This window comes from Amia ocellicauda, chromosome 2, assembly GCF_036373705.1.
Source record: "Amia ocellicauda isolate fAmiCal2 chromosome 2, fAmiCal2.hap1, whole genome shotgun sequence".
NCBI lineage: Eukaryota > Metazoa > Chordata > Actinopteri > Amiiformes > Amiidae > Amia > Amia ocellicauda.
The window spans coordinates 2,070,535-2,091,152 of record NC_089851.1 but is presented as its reverse complement, the minus strand read 5'-3'; the positions used below and the strand labels follow the sequence as shown (position 1 = coordinate 2,091,152).

At 54.0% G+C, this 20,618-nt stretch overlaps 1 protein-coding gene across 10 annotated transcripts in view; it reads right to left on the bottom strand.

The window, feature by feature from the left end:
* Window positions 1-20,618, bottom strand: part of scrib (scribble planar cell polarity protein) — a gene marked incomplete at its 5' end in the record, with an annotated part of 47,189 nt that overhangs the window by 9,335 nt on the left and 17,236 nt on the right. For 2 of the 10 annotated variants that reach the window (XM_066716181.1, XM_066716182.1), the window contains 15 exon segments: window positions 142-316; window positions 579-741; window positions 1,902-1,952; window positions 3,112-3,237; window positions 3,854-3,901; window positions 5,708-5,779; window positions 14,402-14,482; window positions 15,516-15,572; window positions 15,735-15,854; window positions 15,980-16,168; window positions 16,265-16,381; window positions 16,518-16,694; window positions 16,908-17,018; window positions 17,167-17,460; window positions 20,166-20,246. In XM_066716181.1, the coding sequence (XP_066572278.1) occupies window positions 142-316; window positions 579-741; window positions 1,902-1,952; window positions 3,112-3,237; window positions 3,854-3,901; window positions 5,708-5,779; window positions 14,402-14,482; window positions 15,516-15,572; window positions 15,735-15,854; window positions 15,980-16,168; window positions 16,265-16,381; window positions 16,518-16,694; window positions 16,908-17,018; window positions 17,167-17,460; window positions 20,166-20,246 (1,862 nt within the window). 10 annotated transcript variants of the gene reach the window in all.

The window sequence follows — 20,618 nt, the reverse complement described above, 5'->3', positions numbered from 1 at the left end:
TGGGGCAGAGAGCGGGAGAGGGGGGGTAGTGGGAGGAGAGGAGATGCAGAATGTCATTCTTTCCCTGTTCCACTACGATCGATCTGAACCTTCTACATATCTATATGTATTTATTTTTTAGGAGATCAAGAGCAGCAGTACCCTGTGCTGGGGGAGCTGGCGCCGCGCCCGTCCACTCTCTCGATCTTGTACTCCACCCCGTCGATAACCACCTTCCCCTGGGCCTTCATCTCCGCCATCTGCTTGGCCAGGTCCTCCTCCTCCTCCTCTTCCTCCTCCTCGACCAGGTCTCTTGCACGCTGCTCAATCTTCCTCGCTGGCGGGGGGGACAGAGGGTCAGAGGGACGGTCAGAAGGATAGATAGACAGATATATGGATGGACTTGGAGAAAGACAGAGGGACACAGAGAGTGAGAGTAACAGATGGAATTGGACTAGAGAGAGAGATAGGTCTCTTCACATCCCGATCCACCCCCTCACAACTGTGCAAAGCCAAACACACGGTGGATCAGTTCAGCCCACACATTAAGTGGCCCCGTCCACGCTGCTGGGGACAGGGCCCAGGGTCTAGGGCCTCACCTTCCTCCTCCTTCATCTTCTTCAGGTCGTCCTCCCCGACCAGAGAGACGCGGGGGCGGGGCTTGCTGTCGGGGGTCTGCTGCTTCACGTCGATCTCGAAGTACTTCTGTCTGTCCCTGAAGGAGCGCTGCTCGGGGCTGTCCCGGCCAGAGGGGGAGGGCACCTGGGGAAGGCAGGCTGGTTTGAGTTGCGGCTACAAGCACTTTCCTGTATCGCAGTTTGTAAACATCACCACGAAGCACAGAGGAACAACCAGGAGAAGAAAGAAAAGACCAAGACAGGCAGAGAGAGAGAGAACGTGGCAAGAAAACAACAGAAAGAGTCTGTTCCAGAGAGGGGGAAAGAGAAGCAGCACCAGCGATCTCAGCACTGCTGCCTGTGCCGCTCTGGCCCCGAGCACCACACCGCACCCCCGCGTTCCACAGCCACCAAACACCAGGGCCACCAACAGGCAGCCAGCCAGCCAGGCCCAGAGCATTGCCAAGGAGCCATAGCCTGGGAGGGGGTTAGTGATTCACTGCCAGCCCACACCCTGCCCGGCCCAATAGGGGGCGCTGGGGGTACCTGCAGCTCCAGGGAGGGCCGTGAGAGGCGGGGCACGGCGGCCAGGCTCAGATACTCCCGGCGATGAGAGGAGGGGTCCCCGCTGTCAGAGCCCAGGGGCTGGCGGGGAGAGGAGGGGGACGGGGGTGTGGGGCAAAGAGTCGCCCGGGTCACCCCCGCGACTCCCCTGCCCCTCTCCCGCTCTGCCCCTCTCTGCTCGTCGTCCGCGAACACGTCATTCTCCAGCTCCGGCTGCAAGGAGCACAGCACAGGGCTCAGCATCTGCTCTGCCCGCGCTGCTCTGCCGGGCTGCCCTAACTCCCTCCACAAGCCTGCGGGCCACTCATACCCCCCGCGCCGTGGTGCCTTGCAATCACGGGGGCCACCAGGGGAATCCCATCTGTCCTAGAACACCCCCCAGTTACTGAGCACGGGGGAGACTAAGAACCACTCCCAGAAACCCAGGTCTGATCTAGCTAATCGCTGTGCGAGAGAGCTGACCTCTCACCTCTCGGACTGCGCAACACACTTCTGTTAGTTGTCCTGTGTTTTTTCTCTACTGTAAGGCAGTCTCTCATCACAGCGCTCATCCGACTACACTGTCACACAGCCGCACATTTCAAGAACAGACTTGTCTCGAGTGCGTGGTTTGCTCTTCACGGTCCCCACAATATCAGACACACAATTCATAGACAATCATCCTGCGTTACAATCAGAAACCTCAGAGGCAGCATTTGGTTTATTTACAGTTGGGGGGGTATGGGGTAGCTGGACACTGACCTCAGGAGAGGGCTGCTTCGGCAGGACGTTGTTCCTCTGGATGAAGGGCTCCTGACAAGGGAGAGAGAGAAGGAAATGGGGAGAGAAAAAATAATTAAGTGATTGATGGATGGATGGATGGATGGATGGATGGATGGAAAGCAGGTTGGATTCTGCTCAGTGCTGTTGAACATACAAAGCCCTGCCAGCAAATCTGTGTCCCTCTCTGTCTACCCGTGTCACTGTCCCTGTCAGTCCCTCATTGTCTCTGGCTGCCTCTCCTTCTGTCCCTCTGTCCCCATCCCTGCCTGGCTGTCTCTCCCCCTCATCTCTCTCTGTCCCTCAGTCTGCCCCTCCAGGGCTGGCTCCAGCAGACCCCTCACTCCTAAACCATACGTCTCTTTCCTGTCACATTAGTCTCCAGTGTCCTGTATTTGAATCTGCATTAAAGCCTTGTCATGCGTTTATTTTTTCTTTGTCCTTACAAAGCAAACGAACATCAAGCCCACATGAAGATCAGTATTATTATGATGATTGCTGTCGTTGTCGTTATCCTCGCCCTGCCTGCAGGCCTCTCTCCAGTGAGCGGGCGGCTCTAGGCCGGCCTACCTGAGGCTTGTCCAGCAGGGCGTGGCTCACTGGGACGGCTGCGAAGGCTTTGTAGGCCTGCTTGACGTTAACGGGAAATTCGCTGGGCAAGAGAGATGGGGAGGGGGCACCTGGCTACACAGGGGGGAGGGACCAGAAGAGAGGAAGGGAGGGAGGAAAAGGAGGAAACACAGAACAGGACAGGATTCAGGAGTCAGAAAGCCAGAACAAAAAAAATGAAGTTCAGGAAGAAGAGTGAAGTGGGGAAACAAAATAAAAACAACACCGATAGCATGCAGCGGAGAGAGACGGAGGACAGGAGGTGGAAGCAGTGGAATGGGATTTTGTACGGACACTTAGTTTGAAGGCTCTTGATCTTGTGTTGCACCAGCAAGGACAACAAACAGCACAATATCAGACACACACAATCACTCTCTCTCTCTCACACACACACATATTCTGCATGCGCTGTGGTCTGTCTGGTTGATGCCGACTCTGGGCTCTGCGCTCAGCATGGAGCTTGACATGAGCCCCACACGCAGCGGACTGCCTGATGCTGCTGCCGCACAACACAACAGGAATAGAAAGGGGGTCTCTCTCATAGTCCAACTGTAGCAACACCACCGCCACCAGGGGGACTTACAGAGGCATGCGTCTCGGTTGGGGGGGGGCCATGCTGGAAGGGGTTGGGACTGCTGCGGCCTTCCTGATTGGTTGCCGGAGCGTTCTGTCGCATCCGAGACAAGGGCTGGATCACGCCGGGCTTGGTCTGGCAGACGGAGATAGACGGACAGAGTCAGAACCAACGACAGGAAGTGAAAGACAAAAACAGTCCTGCAGTGCCGACATTACACTACACAGGGTCAGAGAGAGACAGAGACAGAGACCCAGGGGACGAGTGGGACAGAATTGAGAACTCGAGGTGTCAACGTGGAGTGGTGACCCTGCGCGGAGACAGTGGGCAGATCCCCTGTGGACGTCGGTTAATGTGAAGGACTGAAGGGCTCTCTGCAGCACGATGGCCTCCCCCAGCTCCATACAGGATGGCTCCTTTGTTATCTGCATTTGAATAAATCACGCCACGGGAGCAGAGGGACTCCATGGCCACCTCCTACCACACGAGCTCCTCCTGCACTCGTCTACCAGCCCTCCCCCCCAGCTGCGCTGTACCACCCAGGGCCGACCTGCTCTCCGACAGGGTCTTACCTGTGCGCTGACGTGTACCTGTCTCAGGTTATTTTTTTATACATCACTTCTTTTAAGAAATCCGTTAGAAAAGCCACTAGTGAGTCCACAGGCTTGACCGGCCACTCTCGGCACCACGGCGTACCTGACACACCTGCCACACCCAACACACCTGCCGTTTGACAAAGGCAGATACTCACTGATTTGCTTTCTCTGGGAGCAGCGCTGGAGAGGAAATGAATTTTGGCCTGAAACACACACACAGACGCACAGAAGAGAGGTGATCTTACAGGGAGCCAGCGAGCGCTCGGCTTCAACACACAGCAGCAGGACTCGGCTAATAGAGACACCAGCACAAACAAGTCACAGCACATCCCTCCTGTTCCTGGAGAGCCACAGTCCTGCGGGCTGCACAGCGCTCTCAGTCCGTCACTGCACGGCTTCTTACCCGTGGAAATGGACCCATGAAGCCCCACAACTGGCTCCATTTAGCAGGTTAATGATCGGCATTAAACAGCACCCACAAGGCACTGGGGCTCTCCAGGACAAGGGCTGGCGGTCCTGACTGAGACGGATTATTAGGGTGCAACCCTGCTAGTGGCCCCAGTGCACATGCAAATGCCTCGGCCCTGCGGCCACTCACCTACCCCTCCCCTCCCCTCCCCTCCCACCTCCATCCCTCTCTCCCCCCAGGACTCTAACACTGCTCAGCTGTGCAATCGGTTAGCGCTGGCCCTTCCTGACCTTTATTTCCCCTCTGAGGTCATCTCCAAATTACTGAATGAATAAATAAATTAAAAAACTCAATAAAATATCACTTAATTGACCAGAATTCAATAAACCGGAGATTCCTCAGTGCCCTGTGGGGCAGGTGGCCCCGGGGCTCCACTGTCCTGCTGTTTTGTGTCCCAGCCAGACAGCCTCTTCTGAGACATTTCTGTATTATCTTTCTTTCTATCTTCTCAATCATTTCAAACAGTTGGGAGGTTTTCACTTAAAATATATGAGACTGAATAAACAAGGCACTGAAATTCACCCTGCTTTCGCTGCCTGGGGCAATTAAGGAAGGTCAATTAAGTGACTGATTGTCTGGGCTGGAACACAACCCAGCAGGCCAGGGCCGGCGGGGGGCCACGGCGGAAGCACTTCCTGGATTAGTGGAGCTCCAACACCCAGCACCAGGACTAGACCCTGCCCCCAACCGCCCCCCCCACCCCGGCAGTATACTGGCACGCTACAGCACCACAGGCAGCCTGGCAACTTACAAAACGAGTCTCCCTCCCACCAGCCACGTGAGCGGGGGCGGAGGAGGAGGAGGAGGAGGAGAGAGGGGGTAGCTGGAGGAGGAGGGAGGAGAGGAAGACATGAAGACAGGAGAGAGATGACAGAAAGATAGTGTATGATAGTAAGAATAAAGGTTGTTTTGCGATTGTGTTGTTAGGAATGAAGGGAAGAGACAGATGAGCAGTGTCTGTGACGTCACGGGGAAACACCACCGAGGGGACATGAACAGAGAGCAGCCCTGACTGACACGAACAGTGGCTGCAATGGGAACCTGTATCTCAGGCACTCGGGGTGTCACCACAGACAGCCTCAAGTCTGGGACAGCGAGGACCGCACGGAAACTGACACACAAATACAACGCACTGCAGACGTACCGTAACGGGGCTGCGGTGGATGGGTGCACAGACAGTTGTACAGGGCTGCGGCGCAGTGTGTGCTGTGTGCGATTGTGTGTCTACTCACATATCAACTTGTGTCCTTGCCCTTTCAGTGTGTGAGGGTGGAGCGCAGGGCACTATACTGAACAGATATCAGTGAGCTGAACTGGGTGTGGTGTGACTGTGTCAGCGCTGCGTCTGGCTGCGTTGTCTGTGTTGCACCTCACGGGCCTGTACTGTAAACGCTGCGGGGGTGTGTTGTACAGGGCAGTGTTCCTGTGTCTGCGCTGCACTAGAACCCAGTCTACTACAGTTCAGTGCTGTTGTGTGTTGGTGTTGAGCAGCGTGCAGTCCAAGCTGAGAGTGTGCGTGAGGGAGGAAGACCGTACTCACCGGCTGCGAGGTGGGGGAGTAGGGTGCATCACGGCTGGGGCTGTTCGCCACCATAGGCTCCGAGGAGGACCCCTGCAAAGCACACAGAGAACGTCAAAACTGGAGGCCGGCCACACAAACGCGCACACACACACACTGTTAATTTCGAGGCTCCTCTCTGTAACGCAGACTGGAAGCTTGTCCTTTTAAAAGCAGACCCCTCCCTTTATTTGTATTTCTGTACTCTCCACTTGCGCACACACACACAGGGCTCTGCAGCTGTGCTGTATCAGTGCTCACATGCACGGGTGCCGAAGCGTGAGGCCCATTCACACGCCTGTAACACACTGTAAGACTGTAAGAAAAACGCTCAGATCCACCCCCTTCAACCCCCACCTGCTTCTCATCAAAGACACAAGCCTGGAGGGGAGCAATGCTGACACTTCAGTGTTCACAGATTGTACACCGGCATGCATTACTTTATCATCAGTTTACAAGTCCGTTTCCACTGCCTGTTTGTTCCCAGTTGTGTTTGGTGTTTAAAAACCATTGAAGAAAAACAAACATATCTTGAACACGTCTGAATGAGTTCGGGGGGGCTGGATATGACAAGGCATCCAGAATGCTCCGCTGGGGCAACTGTGCATTTGATGGGAGTCATTTTCCTGCTGACAATCACTTTAGCACAAGGTCCCCCCCCTTCCGACTCACACTACGCCCTTGAAGATGCACCTGCCTTCTCATGCACAACCAGCAGTCAAATTTGTCACTGCAGGACGGGGGGGGTTCATATGTTCTGGGAAGCTCGCATACTTTAACCCCCGCTGCCCAGCAGGGGGGAATATGCGGTAAAGACCACAAAGGTCAAAGGGCAAACAGCCCCGGAATGCCTGGGGAGAGACAGCTGGGGGACATTCTCCATCCGTCTCCGACACGCCCCTCCCCTGCCTCCACCAATCACTCATGCCAAGGCCTTTTTCCATCAGAGGAGGAGCCTTGTGATTGGTGGAGTGGGACGGCACAGCTGGGCAGCCCTGTGAAGCTCAACCTGTCCACTCAACGGCCACGGCCCACCACCCCCCGCCTCGTTCTATAACTGAGCTGCTGATGACAAAGACAGGAATGTCTCTCAGGTCAGTATTCAAGCACTACTTGGTACACTTAAAGATAATATGGGCTGTATGGAGAGCTGAAGACCCTGCAGACTCATCGAGCTCCGAGACCGGACCCCTGCCTCCCCCATTCCCCCCACAGGGGAGCAGTCCTAAGGCAGGCGACCTCCCCAAGTGTTAGTGCACAACAAACCAGGAGGAGACAAACGCTTACAATTCAATGAAAGCGACCACTCATTGGATGTTAGGAATCAGCGGCCCAGTTGCTGCTCGCCCAGATCAACTGACAGTGCCCTGTGCACACCCTCCCCCCCACAATGACAGGAACATTCACACAGCACAATAGAGCTGCGCGTAAACCCGAAACAAACAGAAGCTCACACTTGCCATTGTTCACCGTTCCCTCCCACACCCTTCTGCATCACAGGCACACGGGCGCTGTCTCACACAGCCGGGCGGGTAGCAGCTGGGCGCATGGTGATGACATCATTCCACGGGGACTGCCCCATGGCCATGTCACTCCAGTGCACAGTAACTGATTTGTAAATGTATGTGAAGCAATCAGGTCAGAAAGGATCAGAGGACGATAATGAGCTCAGAATTAAACCCATATTTAAAACAAAGGACTCATAAAGTCTGATCACATCTGTATACTTCTGTAAATATACACAAATACATACATGTATGTGTGTATGTATGCATCTCTCTAGATCTTGGCACATGAGCAGAAACTCCAGACCGCAGGGCACTCCATGCTGGCAGTGTGAGGGGCAGCAGGGGGTGTGGGGGCCGCAGGCTGGCATGCCAGAAATCTGTCCACTCTCACACACACACACAGATGCACAGACAAGCTCCCTCACACTGTCACATTCTCTCACTCTCACACCCTCACACACACACACACTCTGGCAGGCTCAGGTCCACTCTCTCTCTTGCCTTGCTGAACAGGCTGGTCTGGAGCTGCCCCGGACGGCCGTAACCCACAGGGGGGCCAGACAGGATGCGCTCCTGGGGGGGCTTCCCCTTGCCCCTGCGATTGGCCACCAGGAAAGGGTTCTCACTGAAGCAAATGGGCTGGGAGTCGACCAGGCTCTCCTCCAGCTCTCCCTCCGCGGCCACGGGGGCAGGGCGGGGCACCTCCAGTGGGGCTGTGGTGGGCGGCTCAACCAGCAGCAGGGGATTGTGGGAAGCCTGGGGGACCAGTGGCACTGGGGGGCACAGGGGCCTGGTTTCCTGCAGGAAAGTCCTTGTCTGGGAGACGGGGCAGGGCTGGGGGGGGCTGAGGGGCAGGGCGGGGGGACTGAGGATGTGAGACTCCACCTGGAAGAAGCTACTGCTGCCGGGAGGGCCCCCGATATTATAGGCCGGGGGCTCTAAGGGGGCGCTGATGTGGGTCTGGGGGGGGGCCTCCATTGGGGCAGTGAGCGCGGCACAGGGATACAGCTGAGGGAGAGCAAGAGAGAGTTAGAGCGAGATGAGAGACACCACAGAGACAGAGAGAGAGAGAGAGAGAAAGAGTAGGAGTACACAGATAGAGAGAGAGAGAGAGAGAGAGAGAGAGAGAGAGAGAGAAAAAGGCAGATCAAGAATAGAAAAACGGAAAGACGCACAGAAAAAGAGAGGGGCAAACAAAGGACAGGAAACACAGGCACAAGATTCAGCTGCACAGCCTGGCGCCCCCAGTCTCTGCACGAAGCTCAGCCTGACAGGACACTCTGCGTGAAACCAAAATGCACCAACCTGTAAATCAGACGACCTTATTTTGGCAAATATATACTCAAATTTATATACCTTCCTAACGGATTAGGATTAGGATTGTGATTTAGGAGACAGCTTTGAAGTTCTGTGTTTCATGATACAGGCCTGTACGACAGATAACACGTCCCTGGAGCCCCCCCAACTGACACATGGGCTGCCATGCCCGTCTCCAGAGACAGCACCACATTGCAGCTGAAGATTTATTTTGTGAAACTCAAGACATTCAAGGCACTTTACATATTCCATAGACCAGGGCAACAAACCCAAATACAAACTACATGCTGCTAACAGAAGTGTAACCCAGCTTCTTCCTCAGTTTGATAAACAATAAAAGATTACTTAAAACTAACTTAATGACACTTAAGTAATTCTACCTCAGAACCACAACACGCTCAAGCCATGTTTGGTCTTAAAAGAAAGACCATTAGCTACAAAAACCATTGGACCATTTATATTTCACATACAATGCAACATTAACATTTGGTAGAGAATTATTCACACATCCTAATTGATCCTCCACTGACACGGGCATCAGACCAGCCACCCTGGGATTCCAAGAAGACTCAAAAGTAACCGAGATCACAGAGAAAGAGCACCTGGCTGGTTTGGTATCAACTGTAAGGTCCTGCTTTGAGGGACTTGAAAATGTAATTGAATTGTAGTTTTACAAAATAGAGAGTTAGAAACTCTAGGTAACATTTGAACCATTTTCACATTCCTCAAAGCCATCACACCCCAATACACATTCTGTAGGAATCAAGGGAGAGGAATGGCAAAGACTGCTTCGATTAGAATCTCAATTTTATTACCCCAAACCTGACCAATCACAAGTTTGGAAGGAAACAGATTAGAATCTTTGTCTCAAATGTATAAAAACCAAAAGTTAGAAACTAGCAATTGGGAGTGGAGTGGAGTGGAGTGGCACAATTGGGAGTGGAACAACCTGGGAGAAGAAACCAAGGAGATGAAATCCAGGAAGACTGAACGGAACCAGAACTTCTCCACTAAAGGCCTCAAAGCTTTGCAACCGTCCTCAAGTGGACACAGTCTGCCAGCCCTCACTTCTATCGAACGTCTGCATAACCGAATCTCAGTAAACCACACAGGTAGTATTACTAGTCACGAATTAGGTAAACCGCAATGACATCAACCCTAGTTGTGTATGGGATCTGAATTGTAGGAACGGGCAGCGTAATCATAAGACTGGTTTGTTATTTTACCTGTTTTGTGCCTCGAGTCAAAACTTGAGTATTGGACAGATCTTCTCTCACTCTTAATATTATCCACCCTGCTTGTCTCTGTCCTATCTTTGCAAATACATGTTGTCTATTTAATTTTTAATAAACCTATATCTGTATAAAATGAAACAGCCTCAAGGTTAATTCATGCAGATCAACCTCACCGCTAATCTGAGCTCATATTAGTAAAGTATTGTGGTAACTTGCGTTTCAACCTGGTCTCGTTTTCAGAGGATTAGACTGCTGTGGGTTGTATGTGTGGGGGTCACTAGATAACAGGACTTTATTCAGCAATTATTATTTCTTCTGATGTCGATACAAGGCAAGCAAGCCACACTCCAGTTTAAAGTCCTAGGTCAATCGAAAGTACTTACTAACAAGAACTGTAATGATAAATTAAAACAATTTGGCCATTGTAACATTTTGGCTGTATCTTATCAGATCAGCATCCTTTCATTTCACTAAACTATTTACAAATGGGTCTGACTCACAGATCTGTCGGCAAGCTTCAATAAACCAATCAATCAAGCGCTGTGGACACCCTCACTGCCCGCCCGACTGCCTTGTCCCAATCATGTTTCCGACACGTAGCAATCCTTGCAAAGTGAGCATCGGGTGCCACTCTGGGCGGGTGGGACAGGGTAGAGGGCTTCGCCTGTTTGCAAGTCTGCCTGCCGTGTACAGAAGTCTCTACAGTCAGGTCTCCAGCCGTGCCGACGCAGTGAGTGGCTTTGTCGTCCCCCCCTTCCCGTCTTGTCCCTCACAGCGCTGCCCTGCACAGCCCAGCTGTACCTCTCATATCAGCAGGCCTGTGCTACAGGGGGTGAGTGTGTGTGTGTATGTGTGTGTTACGGGTCTAAGAAGCGTTGTCCGTCAGTGGTCGTGAGCCAGGCGGAGAGGGGAGTGCGGCTGGGTGTGGGCAGTGAGGGAGACGGACAGGAGGGGACAGCTGGGCCGGCCTGGGGCAGGGGAGGGGGAGGGAGTGTGAGCTGATATCGCTGCCCTGGTGATCTGGGAGGAATCCAACAATAACAGAGCACAGACAGACAGCCTCCCTGAAGCACCGCTGCCCCAGACGCCGTGGTGTCATCTCCCCTGCTCAAAGTGCCCAGCCGATACTGCACAAGACTGCACTGTAATGCAGCGCTACACAAGACTGTACAGCACCACGCTGCACTGCTAAACCTCCCTATACTCGACCACACTCAGGATGCGGCTCTGTCCCCAGGGAGAGACTGGAGCCGTGCAGAGTGCCGAGTCACCAGGCCGAGGCAGTAAAGACTCGAGTCCACTGAGACTCAAGCCAGGAGCCGAGCAGTGGGCCGGGGTCACCATGGCCAATAAAACCCAAACTGACCTGACCACACTGCCTGCCGCCGCCCCCCACCCCACATGGTGCATTTAGTAGCCTTATGTCTCACTGATGAGACCCAAGAAAATTGTTCTGTTGTTTACAGCCTAGATTGAAATGCTGGCAAAAGTTGTGCACATCTAAAATATCCTATACTGTGCAGGTCCGAAGCTGAGGATAAAAGCACTACACCCCAGCACCCTACTATACAGCAAAGGATCACAAACTGTGGGGGGCGCAAGACCCTCTATGTGGGAGAGCGGGTAAAGAATTGAACAGGTAAAAATTCAAGATGAGACACGAAATCCACGGGGGGATCCGACAACCGTTTATTGCCGCCATGCTGATATGGCATTCGAAAAACTGATTTATTCTGCATCATTCTCTCTGAATTATTCCACACTAAACACATTAAAAACAAACTGCAAGCTGCGAGCTGAGAGCTAAGAGCTGTGACCCACGTGTATAGGAGGGGCACCAGACACAAAGTTTGGGAACCTCTGCTCTACAGCACCCGACTCTACAGCACAGCACACACTACGGCACCCTAAAGCACAACCTATAGCACCCTACTCTACAGCACCATACTGCACCTTTACTGCAGCCTAGGTCTCTCCTGAAGAAGACAGAGCCCCCCAGCTCAGGGCCGCCTGTCAGTCCCAACTCGATTGACCACAGGAAGTGTCTGCCACTCTAGAACGGATTAAAACCCAGGAGTACCATCATCACACAAAGGGTCACTACGTGCCTTAATGATGATGACAGTAATAATAATCATCTATACTTATTGCCCGAAGATCCTCACTGTCAGGAGACAGAGCGGCCTGATCGCATCACACCAAAAATGATAATCACTAACACTGCGAGGGTCTGTATGCTTAGACTCGACAAGCAAGAGAGACCACGGAGCTGGAGGAGTGCGAGACAGAGCCACCAGGCTGCACAACATGAACACTGGCCTTAAAAGGAGAGACAACAGGACGCCCAGCCGGCATAATACAGGGGGGACAAGAGAAACATCCACACAGAGGGGGCTCAGGAGAGCAAGCAGCAAGACACAGGTGAAGAAGAGGAGAGGAATAGGAGAGAGGGAAGAGAAGGAGAGAGAGGAAGTGGAACAAAACCAACCGAAAGCAACAAAATCACACAAAGTGAAACAAAGGGAATCGAAACAAAAAGAAACGAGACTAAAGAAGACAAAGTGAAACAGCTGAACAAAACCAAAAGCAAAACTAAATGAAAATAAAACCTGTGAAACAAAACTAAACAAAGCGAAAATAAAATGCAGTAAACAAATCGAAACGCAAAGAACAGCTCTGAAACCGTGAGACTCACTGTGGCTGGGCGGGCGGGAGGAGCAGGACGCTGCGCGACTCTGTGCGGTCGGACCGGCTCTGAGGCTGCGAGGGGCACACGGGTCTCTCAGTCCTGCTCCCCCCACCCCCTCGCAGCAAAGAGTTAAAAATAACCCCTGACAAGTGCCTTCAGAAGACTCAGCTGTGCTCAACCCATCCCCCCAGCCAACCAGCCCCCCGCTCTCACAGCGTTACATTCCTCACAGGCCGGGCACCGTGCTCCCACCCCCCCAGCAGCCTGGCACATGGACACGGTGGGCATTTTTAAGGGGGCATGACTCCCAGAGAGGGTGTAAGACTGTGCCTCTCACAGCCAGCTCCTCAGAAGGGGGGGATTTCAGCGGGGATCCTGACACTGAAGTCTGTGTCCGTTTGCTCACAGCTCTGGGTCCGGATCCCCTCGGCCGTGGCCCTAAGTGCTGCCTGAGCTGCGCCACCTGCCAAGTCACTACTTAGAGCTTAAAGCTTGAGTAAGGAGGGAAAACCAGCACCCATGATAACCGAGAGCAGCCCGTCAGCTCCCTGAGCTCTCAAATGCTGAAGCTCTACGGAACCTGCAGGACACTGAACATTCCTGCCATTCCTGCAAATTCCTCCAACGCACTCGGAGCATCTCTCACCCTGACAGGCAGCCCTGTGCAGTAACCCACAGCAGGCTCGCTCTGAAGCCCCCGGATGAGCGTCGGGTGAGCCCCCGGGCGACAGAGCCGAGCCCACGAGCCACAGAGTCCTCTGGAACACAGAGCAGAGCGCCATTCCACCATCACACCCCTCTGCTCCAGGTGTCAGAGGTCGGCCGTGTGGCGCTCAGTGTGGAGGGGGGGATTCCTGAGGGGATAAGCATGTGGTGGGGGATGAGGGGGTCGAGCTGTGCAAAATTCCACATGGGACATTCCTCTCGGCAGCGTGGCTCTTCGGAGCCAGGCGGGCGGATGCACTCTCCCGGGCAATGACTCAGGGACAGTGGGCGGCCGAGAAGTGGAGTGTAACAAACAAAAAACAACCAAAACTGACAAACACACAAACCAGGAGAGTTCAGGTTGCCCGACTCTGTCACCCCCCTTACACACACCCTTCCTCTGTGTGGATGGATCTCGTCTCCCCCACCCCTGTATTGTGCTGGCAGGCTGTCCTGTTGTCTCCTTTTAAGGTCATTGTATGTGTTGTACAGCCACTATGAGACAGAGTCACAGTCTCACACACACAACCTTTAACTAGCCCTGAAACCGGTGAGAAAATGCAACCGCTGGAAACAAAAGTGCTACGCACTTGTGAGGATCACCAATGGCTTCTCAGCTCTGTCAGCCGTCTACCACAGTGGACTACAGCAGGACAGACTGACACTGCCACCCACACACAGGAACTGTCACCACGGCCTCTGTGACCGGTTGTCCCCAAAGGGATGCACCCAGCAATGCCACCCACCCACACACACCCCATCACTGCTCTCAAGAGACTCCCGTCATGATCCGATGCCTTGTCCTTGGCCTGCTGGCGGAGAACGGTCAGCAGAACAAACCACCCCTTAAAGAAGCAATCGAGTATTATTTGTTCCTTTTTTGTTTGAGAGTAAAAGGTGTTTGTGGACTTTTCCCAAGTATATCAGATACATACAGGGTGATTGTTTTACTCATCAATCCATTTCAGTCACTCAAATACTGAAAAGCATTGTTTCTCGCTGGAGACAGTCTGTGTGGGTCAGTGCTGGACACTTTGTCTTCGTGTGGACCTCCAGTATTCTACCCTTTCAGTTTCCAACACTGCATGGGGGACTAGACAAATAAGCAACTGAAATGGCTTGATAACGTGTAATAATAATAACCACGCTGCATGGACAGAACGCTGAGCAGCCAGCAGCCGCAGAGGCTCGAGCTGGGATGGTGGACGGTCCATCTACTCACCCGGTTGACTTTCTGCAGGCTGGTGGTGGGCAGAGCTGCCAGGGTCTTGTAGTCCAGCTTCAGAGGCGTGGTGCCGAAGCTCTGCAGGGTGAGAGGGGCGGGGTCAGGGCTGGGCAGGACAGTTGGCTCTTTACGCACTTGGCAGCAGAGAAGATTGGTTTGCTTGTTTGTATCTGGGACTACCGGGACTACTGGGACTACTACCACGGGCAGCCACGGCACTGCGCCTTGCCAGCATGCAGCGGGAGGTCCACAGGCCGCCCCCTCACCTCGGGCTCCTGCTCCAGCAGTCGGTTCGCTTCCTCGCGCTCCCGACGCATTCTCTCCTTCCCCGGCACAGCGCAGCGCAGCAGAGGCGACAGAGCAGCCGCAAGGAGAGAGAGAGAGAGAGAGACGGAGAGAGGGAGGAGAGGAGAGGAGGAGAGCAACCAGCCACACAGCAGACAGTCGTGGAAGGAGGGAGGGATTAAATGTGCAGTGATTACAAGTGGAAGGGAGGAGAACCAGATGCATAGCAGAGTCAACCCGAGGAGAGAGGGAGAGAGGGAGAGAGAGAGAGAGAGAGAGAGAATAGGAGTGCACAGCATTAGGAGAGAGGGAGGGAGAGAGAGAGAAAGAGAATCCACACCGTTAGAAGAGAGCTCATTCCATCAACAACACAGCAGGTCAGTGGCAGGAAAGGGAGGAGTTAGCGGTGGTAGTGGGGACAGGGAGGAGGCTGGCGTGGCGAGGGTTCGAGTCCGTCCGGTGGGCGTGGCTGGCCGACACGTCCCAGGAGCAAGCGGAAGAGTGGGGTTTTTCTGCTGCCTCCCTGACCCGAGCTTTAAGCAGTGTACCATGAGCAGACATCGCTGAAGAGGATGTGGTTACAACCAGTGACCGTCTGCAAACCCTCCCTCCTTCCCTTTCCCCCTCCCTCTGTCCTGGTCCACCTCTCTTTCTGTCTTTCTTCACTACTGTCCCTCTCTCTCCCCTCCCCTCTCCAGAAGTGCCGTCAGGTTCGTTTCCTCGTGTGTCCAGGGTTGGCTCACAGAGACCTGCTCTCTTCTATTCATGGGCTGGTTTATTCGGTACTGGGACCACGGGCTGCTCAGCCACTCCAATCTCTACTCACCACTTTCTCCATCTCCTCCTTCTCCCACTGAGACGCCTCGCGCACCATCTCCACCTCCTGGGCAGGGCAGAGAGCAGGGGAGAGAGGGGCACAGAGGGAGAGAGTTAGACATCGGACTTGTGAAATAGGACACCCCCCCTTCCTTCCTCTCCTCACGTCTCACTACCCCCCACTGTCTTCTCCTCCCTCCATCGCCTCCCCTCCCTGTAGCCGGCTTGCCTTCTGTAGGATGTCCATCTCCTCTGGGCTGAGGTCCCTGTCGATGGACGAGATGCTCTCCATGCTGTTCTTGCGGCCGATGCCGGCGGCGAAGGGGTTGGCAATGATGCCTGGGGAGGCCTGTGGATGGGAGAGAGGATGAGGTGGAGAGAGAAGAGAGTTGTGTAAAACAAACCTTTTCAATGCTTTGCAACCAGTGCGTCTGTGTGTGTGTGTCTGCAGGGGTGGGGGTGCGCGGCTCTCACCTCGATGGTGGCAGCGTCTTTGGGGTCGAAGCCCTCGCACACCAGCACGGCCAGCGTATCGCCCACGCCCCGCAGCGTCCGCACCGCCTCGCCGTGTGTCATGCCTAGCAGGCTGTGCCCGTTCACCTCCAGGATGCGCAGGCCCACGCTCAGACGCCCATCCCGAGCCGCCGCCCCGCTGGAGCTCACCTGGGAAGGGAGGGGTGAGTCTCTGTATCGTGCTTGAAAGACTGAAGCACTACAACAATTAACACTAATCTTCTTAATGATGCATATTGGAGGTACCTTGGAGATGAAGATGCCCTCGTCTGAGGGGTCGAAGGGGTTGCCCGCATGACCTTTGGCCCCCCCGCGGATACTGATGCCCAGTTTCTCACCCGGCAGTTTCTCTATCACGATGTCCTGCCCGGGAGAGAGGGAGAGGGAAAGAAAGAGAATCACTCACACATGATATCACTGTGTCCCTTAATCCACTGACTACAGCCTGTGAAACAGTTGAGAAGTTAAGGGAGATGAACGGGATCCAGGGAGAGGTTACCTCCATGCCCGGGGGCGCGGGGTCCCGGCGCACCAGCATACGGATCTCCTGCTTGTTGGACAGCAGGGCGCGCACAGCCTCCTGGTGGGTGGCGTGGCGCAGGTCGATGGCGTTCACCTCCAGGATGCGGTCGCCCACGCGCAGCCCGCTCTGTGCTGCCAGGCCCTGCGGGATCACCTGCACAGACGCAGGACAGACAGACACACACATACAGAAGCACAAAGACAGACGTACACAAACATGTGCGAGGAGACGCAACAGAGAGAGAGACACACTGTCAGTACACGGCACTTCCCTGCAAAACTGGTACAGAAGAAACAGAGATTCGTGGGGGTTATAAAATTGTAATGCATTCATTCATTCTCATTTCTCCTCCTCCTCCTGTCTTACCTTAGAGATGAAGACCCCTGGCTCGCTGATGCCGAAGGGGTGGCTGGCATGATCGCTGCCTCCTACAATGCTCAGCCCCAGGGGGCCGCCTGCCTTGACCAGCATCACTTCCTATTAGGACAGGAAGTGGGAGGTGTTGGTCATGTGGAGTCTTTAACCAAGGGGTCCTGGGCAGAGGGACTCCCAGTACGGCCATGTCAGTCTGAGAAGGTACACGTGTAGAAGCCTGCCTCCCCCCACTCCATCCCTCTATCCTCACCTCGATGGGGTACTCGTCCTCCAGGGGCCGGCTCAGGTGGTTGCCCGTCGGGGAGTCCCCGTCCTCGCTCGGCTCCTCCTGCTCGGGGGTGTCGCAGGGCTCGGGGGGCGGGGGGGAGTGGGGCCGGGCTCGGGCCAGTGCCGGGGAGCCCCCCTGGGACCCCCCCAGGACGGAGCTGTCTGCCGGGGGCGGCGCCAGGTCACGCTCCACCAACAGGGTGATGGTGGGGGAGGAGCCAGTAAGCAGCGTTACTGCCTGGTCATGCCTGGCCTCTGTCATGTCTACACCATTGATCTAAAACAACGCGCAAAGCCAACCGTCAGCCAACCACCAACGCACAACCTTGCGCCCCTCAATCAGGGAGACAACCACACACACAATCCCCCCATTGGGCTGCCCTTCCCTCCGCCCACCCCGTGCCTGCTGTCCTCCCTCAGCCTCCCTGTGTCCTGTGCTTATTCTGCACTGCCGGTAATGTGTCATGTATGTTTTGGGGGACGACTGGAAGTCATCTTGGCCTTTGCTAGTGAACATTTGTTTCAATACCCTTTTTAAATCTTTTAAATCTCACTACAGCTAATAGTGTCTTTGTGATCCATTAAAAGACTCCCTCAGGCATCACGATGGTGTTCTGGAATCAGAATATGGGTTTAATTCCACTGCTTCAAAGCACAGAAGAACCCGCACCCAAAAAACAACCACCACTTAATGACCGCTGTCATTGTTACTTAGTGAGCCAGGCTTGTGCTGCCACCTAGTGGTGAACACTACACACTGCAAGGTATTGCAAAAGAGGGGAATTGAGTTGGAACTGAATAAAAGCTGAAAACTGAAGGGGAACAGGTCTCTTCTGACCTGGAGGGCTTGTCTGCAGTGGAACAGGAGATCAAATACAACTCATTTCTTTACAGCTGGCAAATACATGCGAAGATGTTTAATGCCCATTTAATTATAATGACTGTTCCTCTGGGGAGCTGGGCTATGCGCGCTGCTGTAGCGGCTGGGCTTCAGCCACCGGTGAAGAAGGGGATGCACGTACTGCCTGTCTGCTTGTCTATCTACTTGTGTCTGTCTGCCTGCCTGCCTGCCTTAACATACAGGTTTTGCTCCACGTAGTTGTGGGCATTTGTGTGTCTTTGCTGTGCTCTGACGTCCACAGTCTCCCTCTGAAGAGCACTGAGAGCCAACACAGGAAGCTCCCCAGGGGATTCCATCAACAACAACCAAAAATAACAAATAAAAAAACACAACAGTGGGCCGTGAGCAACAGCAGACCTGCACACAGGGTGTCAGTGTGTGTTAGTAAGAGTGCAAAACACAAGAGCGCAACGCAAGCACAGCCCTCAGCCCGAGAGAGAACAAGACAGAGAGAACGACACAGAGGGGGAGAGAGAGAGACGACTGATATCCAGACACTACACAACGCTCTCGGCAACCCCGTCAGAGCGCGGTGCTTTTGTAAGCCTGCGCTGGGGGACAGTGTGGGATATGGGTGTCAGCGCCCCTAGCCGTCGGGACTCGTCGGAGGGAGGCCCGGGTGTGGGACCCTCGTTGCGGTGCTGCTCTTGGCCTGTGCGTGTGTCGCTGGTGTGATTTGAATGCATCAAGAAGAGCAGCTCTGAGAGATTGCCTATCTTCCACCTCAACAACAACAACAAGGCTGTATGGTTATTACAGCACACTCACAGGTCTCATTTCTAATGTTAATATCTAATTGCTTACTATTTGCTATGTGCATGACAATTTGTTGTGAAGTAACTGGATAATAACAGTAATAATTATTGTATGAGTGCCTGCTGAGGGCGGCAGCTGCTCTCAGTTCAGGCTGCCACGGGGCAGCGCTGCCTGTGTGTAACTGTGCAGCCCGCCTGGCCCACTGGTGACTGTGACAAATCAGAAGCCAGCACTGACCACACAGTATCGGCTCTTACCGTTGGCCGATCTGCTGCTGCTGCTCTGGTAACGCATGCTGTTACCATTACAGCCAGCTCAGACTCCGCCCCCCTCCCCCAAGACCACCACACCACCACCAACAGCACCGCCTCCCACCAGCAGACAGAGAGAGAGAGAGAGAGGTGAGCGCAGCCATGCAGAGACTGACACAGCAGGAGAGAGAGGGAGAGACACAGAGACAGGGGACAACCATAGGCACCCTAGTCCCCTCAGTGGGAGAGGAGGGAGAGAGAGAGAACAGTTAGCATCCAGAACACAGAGCGGCTGCTGTTCCCAGGGGAGCCCACACACTTTCATAGGAAACCTGCAGTTCATAAAGGGGGTCTGTACTCTCCCACAGCAAAAGACATGATAGGAGCAAACATAATAAGAGAAATATCAATATTCTCCTTCTGCTTATTATGAGTAGTAGCAGACTTTCTGGGGATCGATAACAGAGGGATCGGATCAGCCCAGTAAGAGGTGGCACCCCCTGCAGGGTTCCCCGGGGGGCAGTGCGCCAGGCCAGCCCGCACGCGCGGATTAAGATTAGCAGCAGCAATATTAACAGAGGTCCCACGGCCCCCCGGCACAGTTACACAACCCGGCGGTACGATGAGAGAGAGAGTGTATGTGTAAGAATGAGAGAAAGGTAGAGAGTGAGTCCATGTGAGAGAGAGAGAGAGAGAGAGAGAGGGTAAGAGTAGGAGTACACAGATCAGTCATGCAGCAGCCAAACCTCTAGATAAGGAAAGAAGTGAGTGCCTTTTTTCATTAAACATAATACACCGCTCTTTCTTTGAAAAGTTGGGGAAGCAAAACAGCACAGAAGCAGCGCATGGCACACAGGAGCCGGGACTGTGAGCAGCACACAGAAGAGAGCGGCCGTGGGACAGAGTGAGTAACGGCCGGCCTGCAATTCACCTAGAGCCGAGTCGCAATGCAGGGCTCACCTGCTGTCTAGGCTGAGCACCATACCAGAGAGACAGCGAGAGAGTCCGAGAAAGACAGACGGACACTGCAGCGTCTCTCTACACAGGAAGACTGACGAGATGTGGCTCACTCACCGACAGGACACGGTCTCCGACCTGCAGGGTGGCGTCTCTGTGGGCCGCCCCACCCTCCGCGATGCGCGAGATGAAGATGCCCTGGAGACGGCAAGAGCACACACTGAGTACCACACAATCACTACTCACTGCCTACACACCCCGAGTACCTCACACGCACACAGTATGTATTACATAGTACATGGACTAAGTAACTCTCATACACATATACACTACTCACTCTCCACAAACACTCAGTATCTCACACACTACTCACTCTCTACACAGTGTTATCTCACATACACTGCAAATTTTCAGCACACACTGAGTGCCCCCCCATACATAAATCTTGAATTAATGTCTATGAATACAACCTAGTCTCACGTGCCAGTCAGGTCAGCTGACTCCAGGACACAGACAGACAGACCTGAGCTCCAGTCACTGACCCAGTCTGGTGTGGAGGGCCTGACAGAC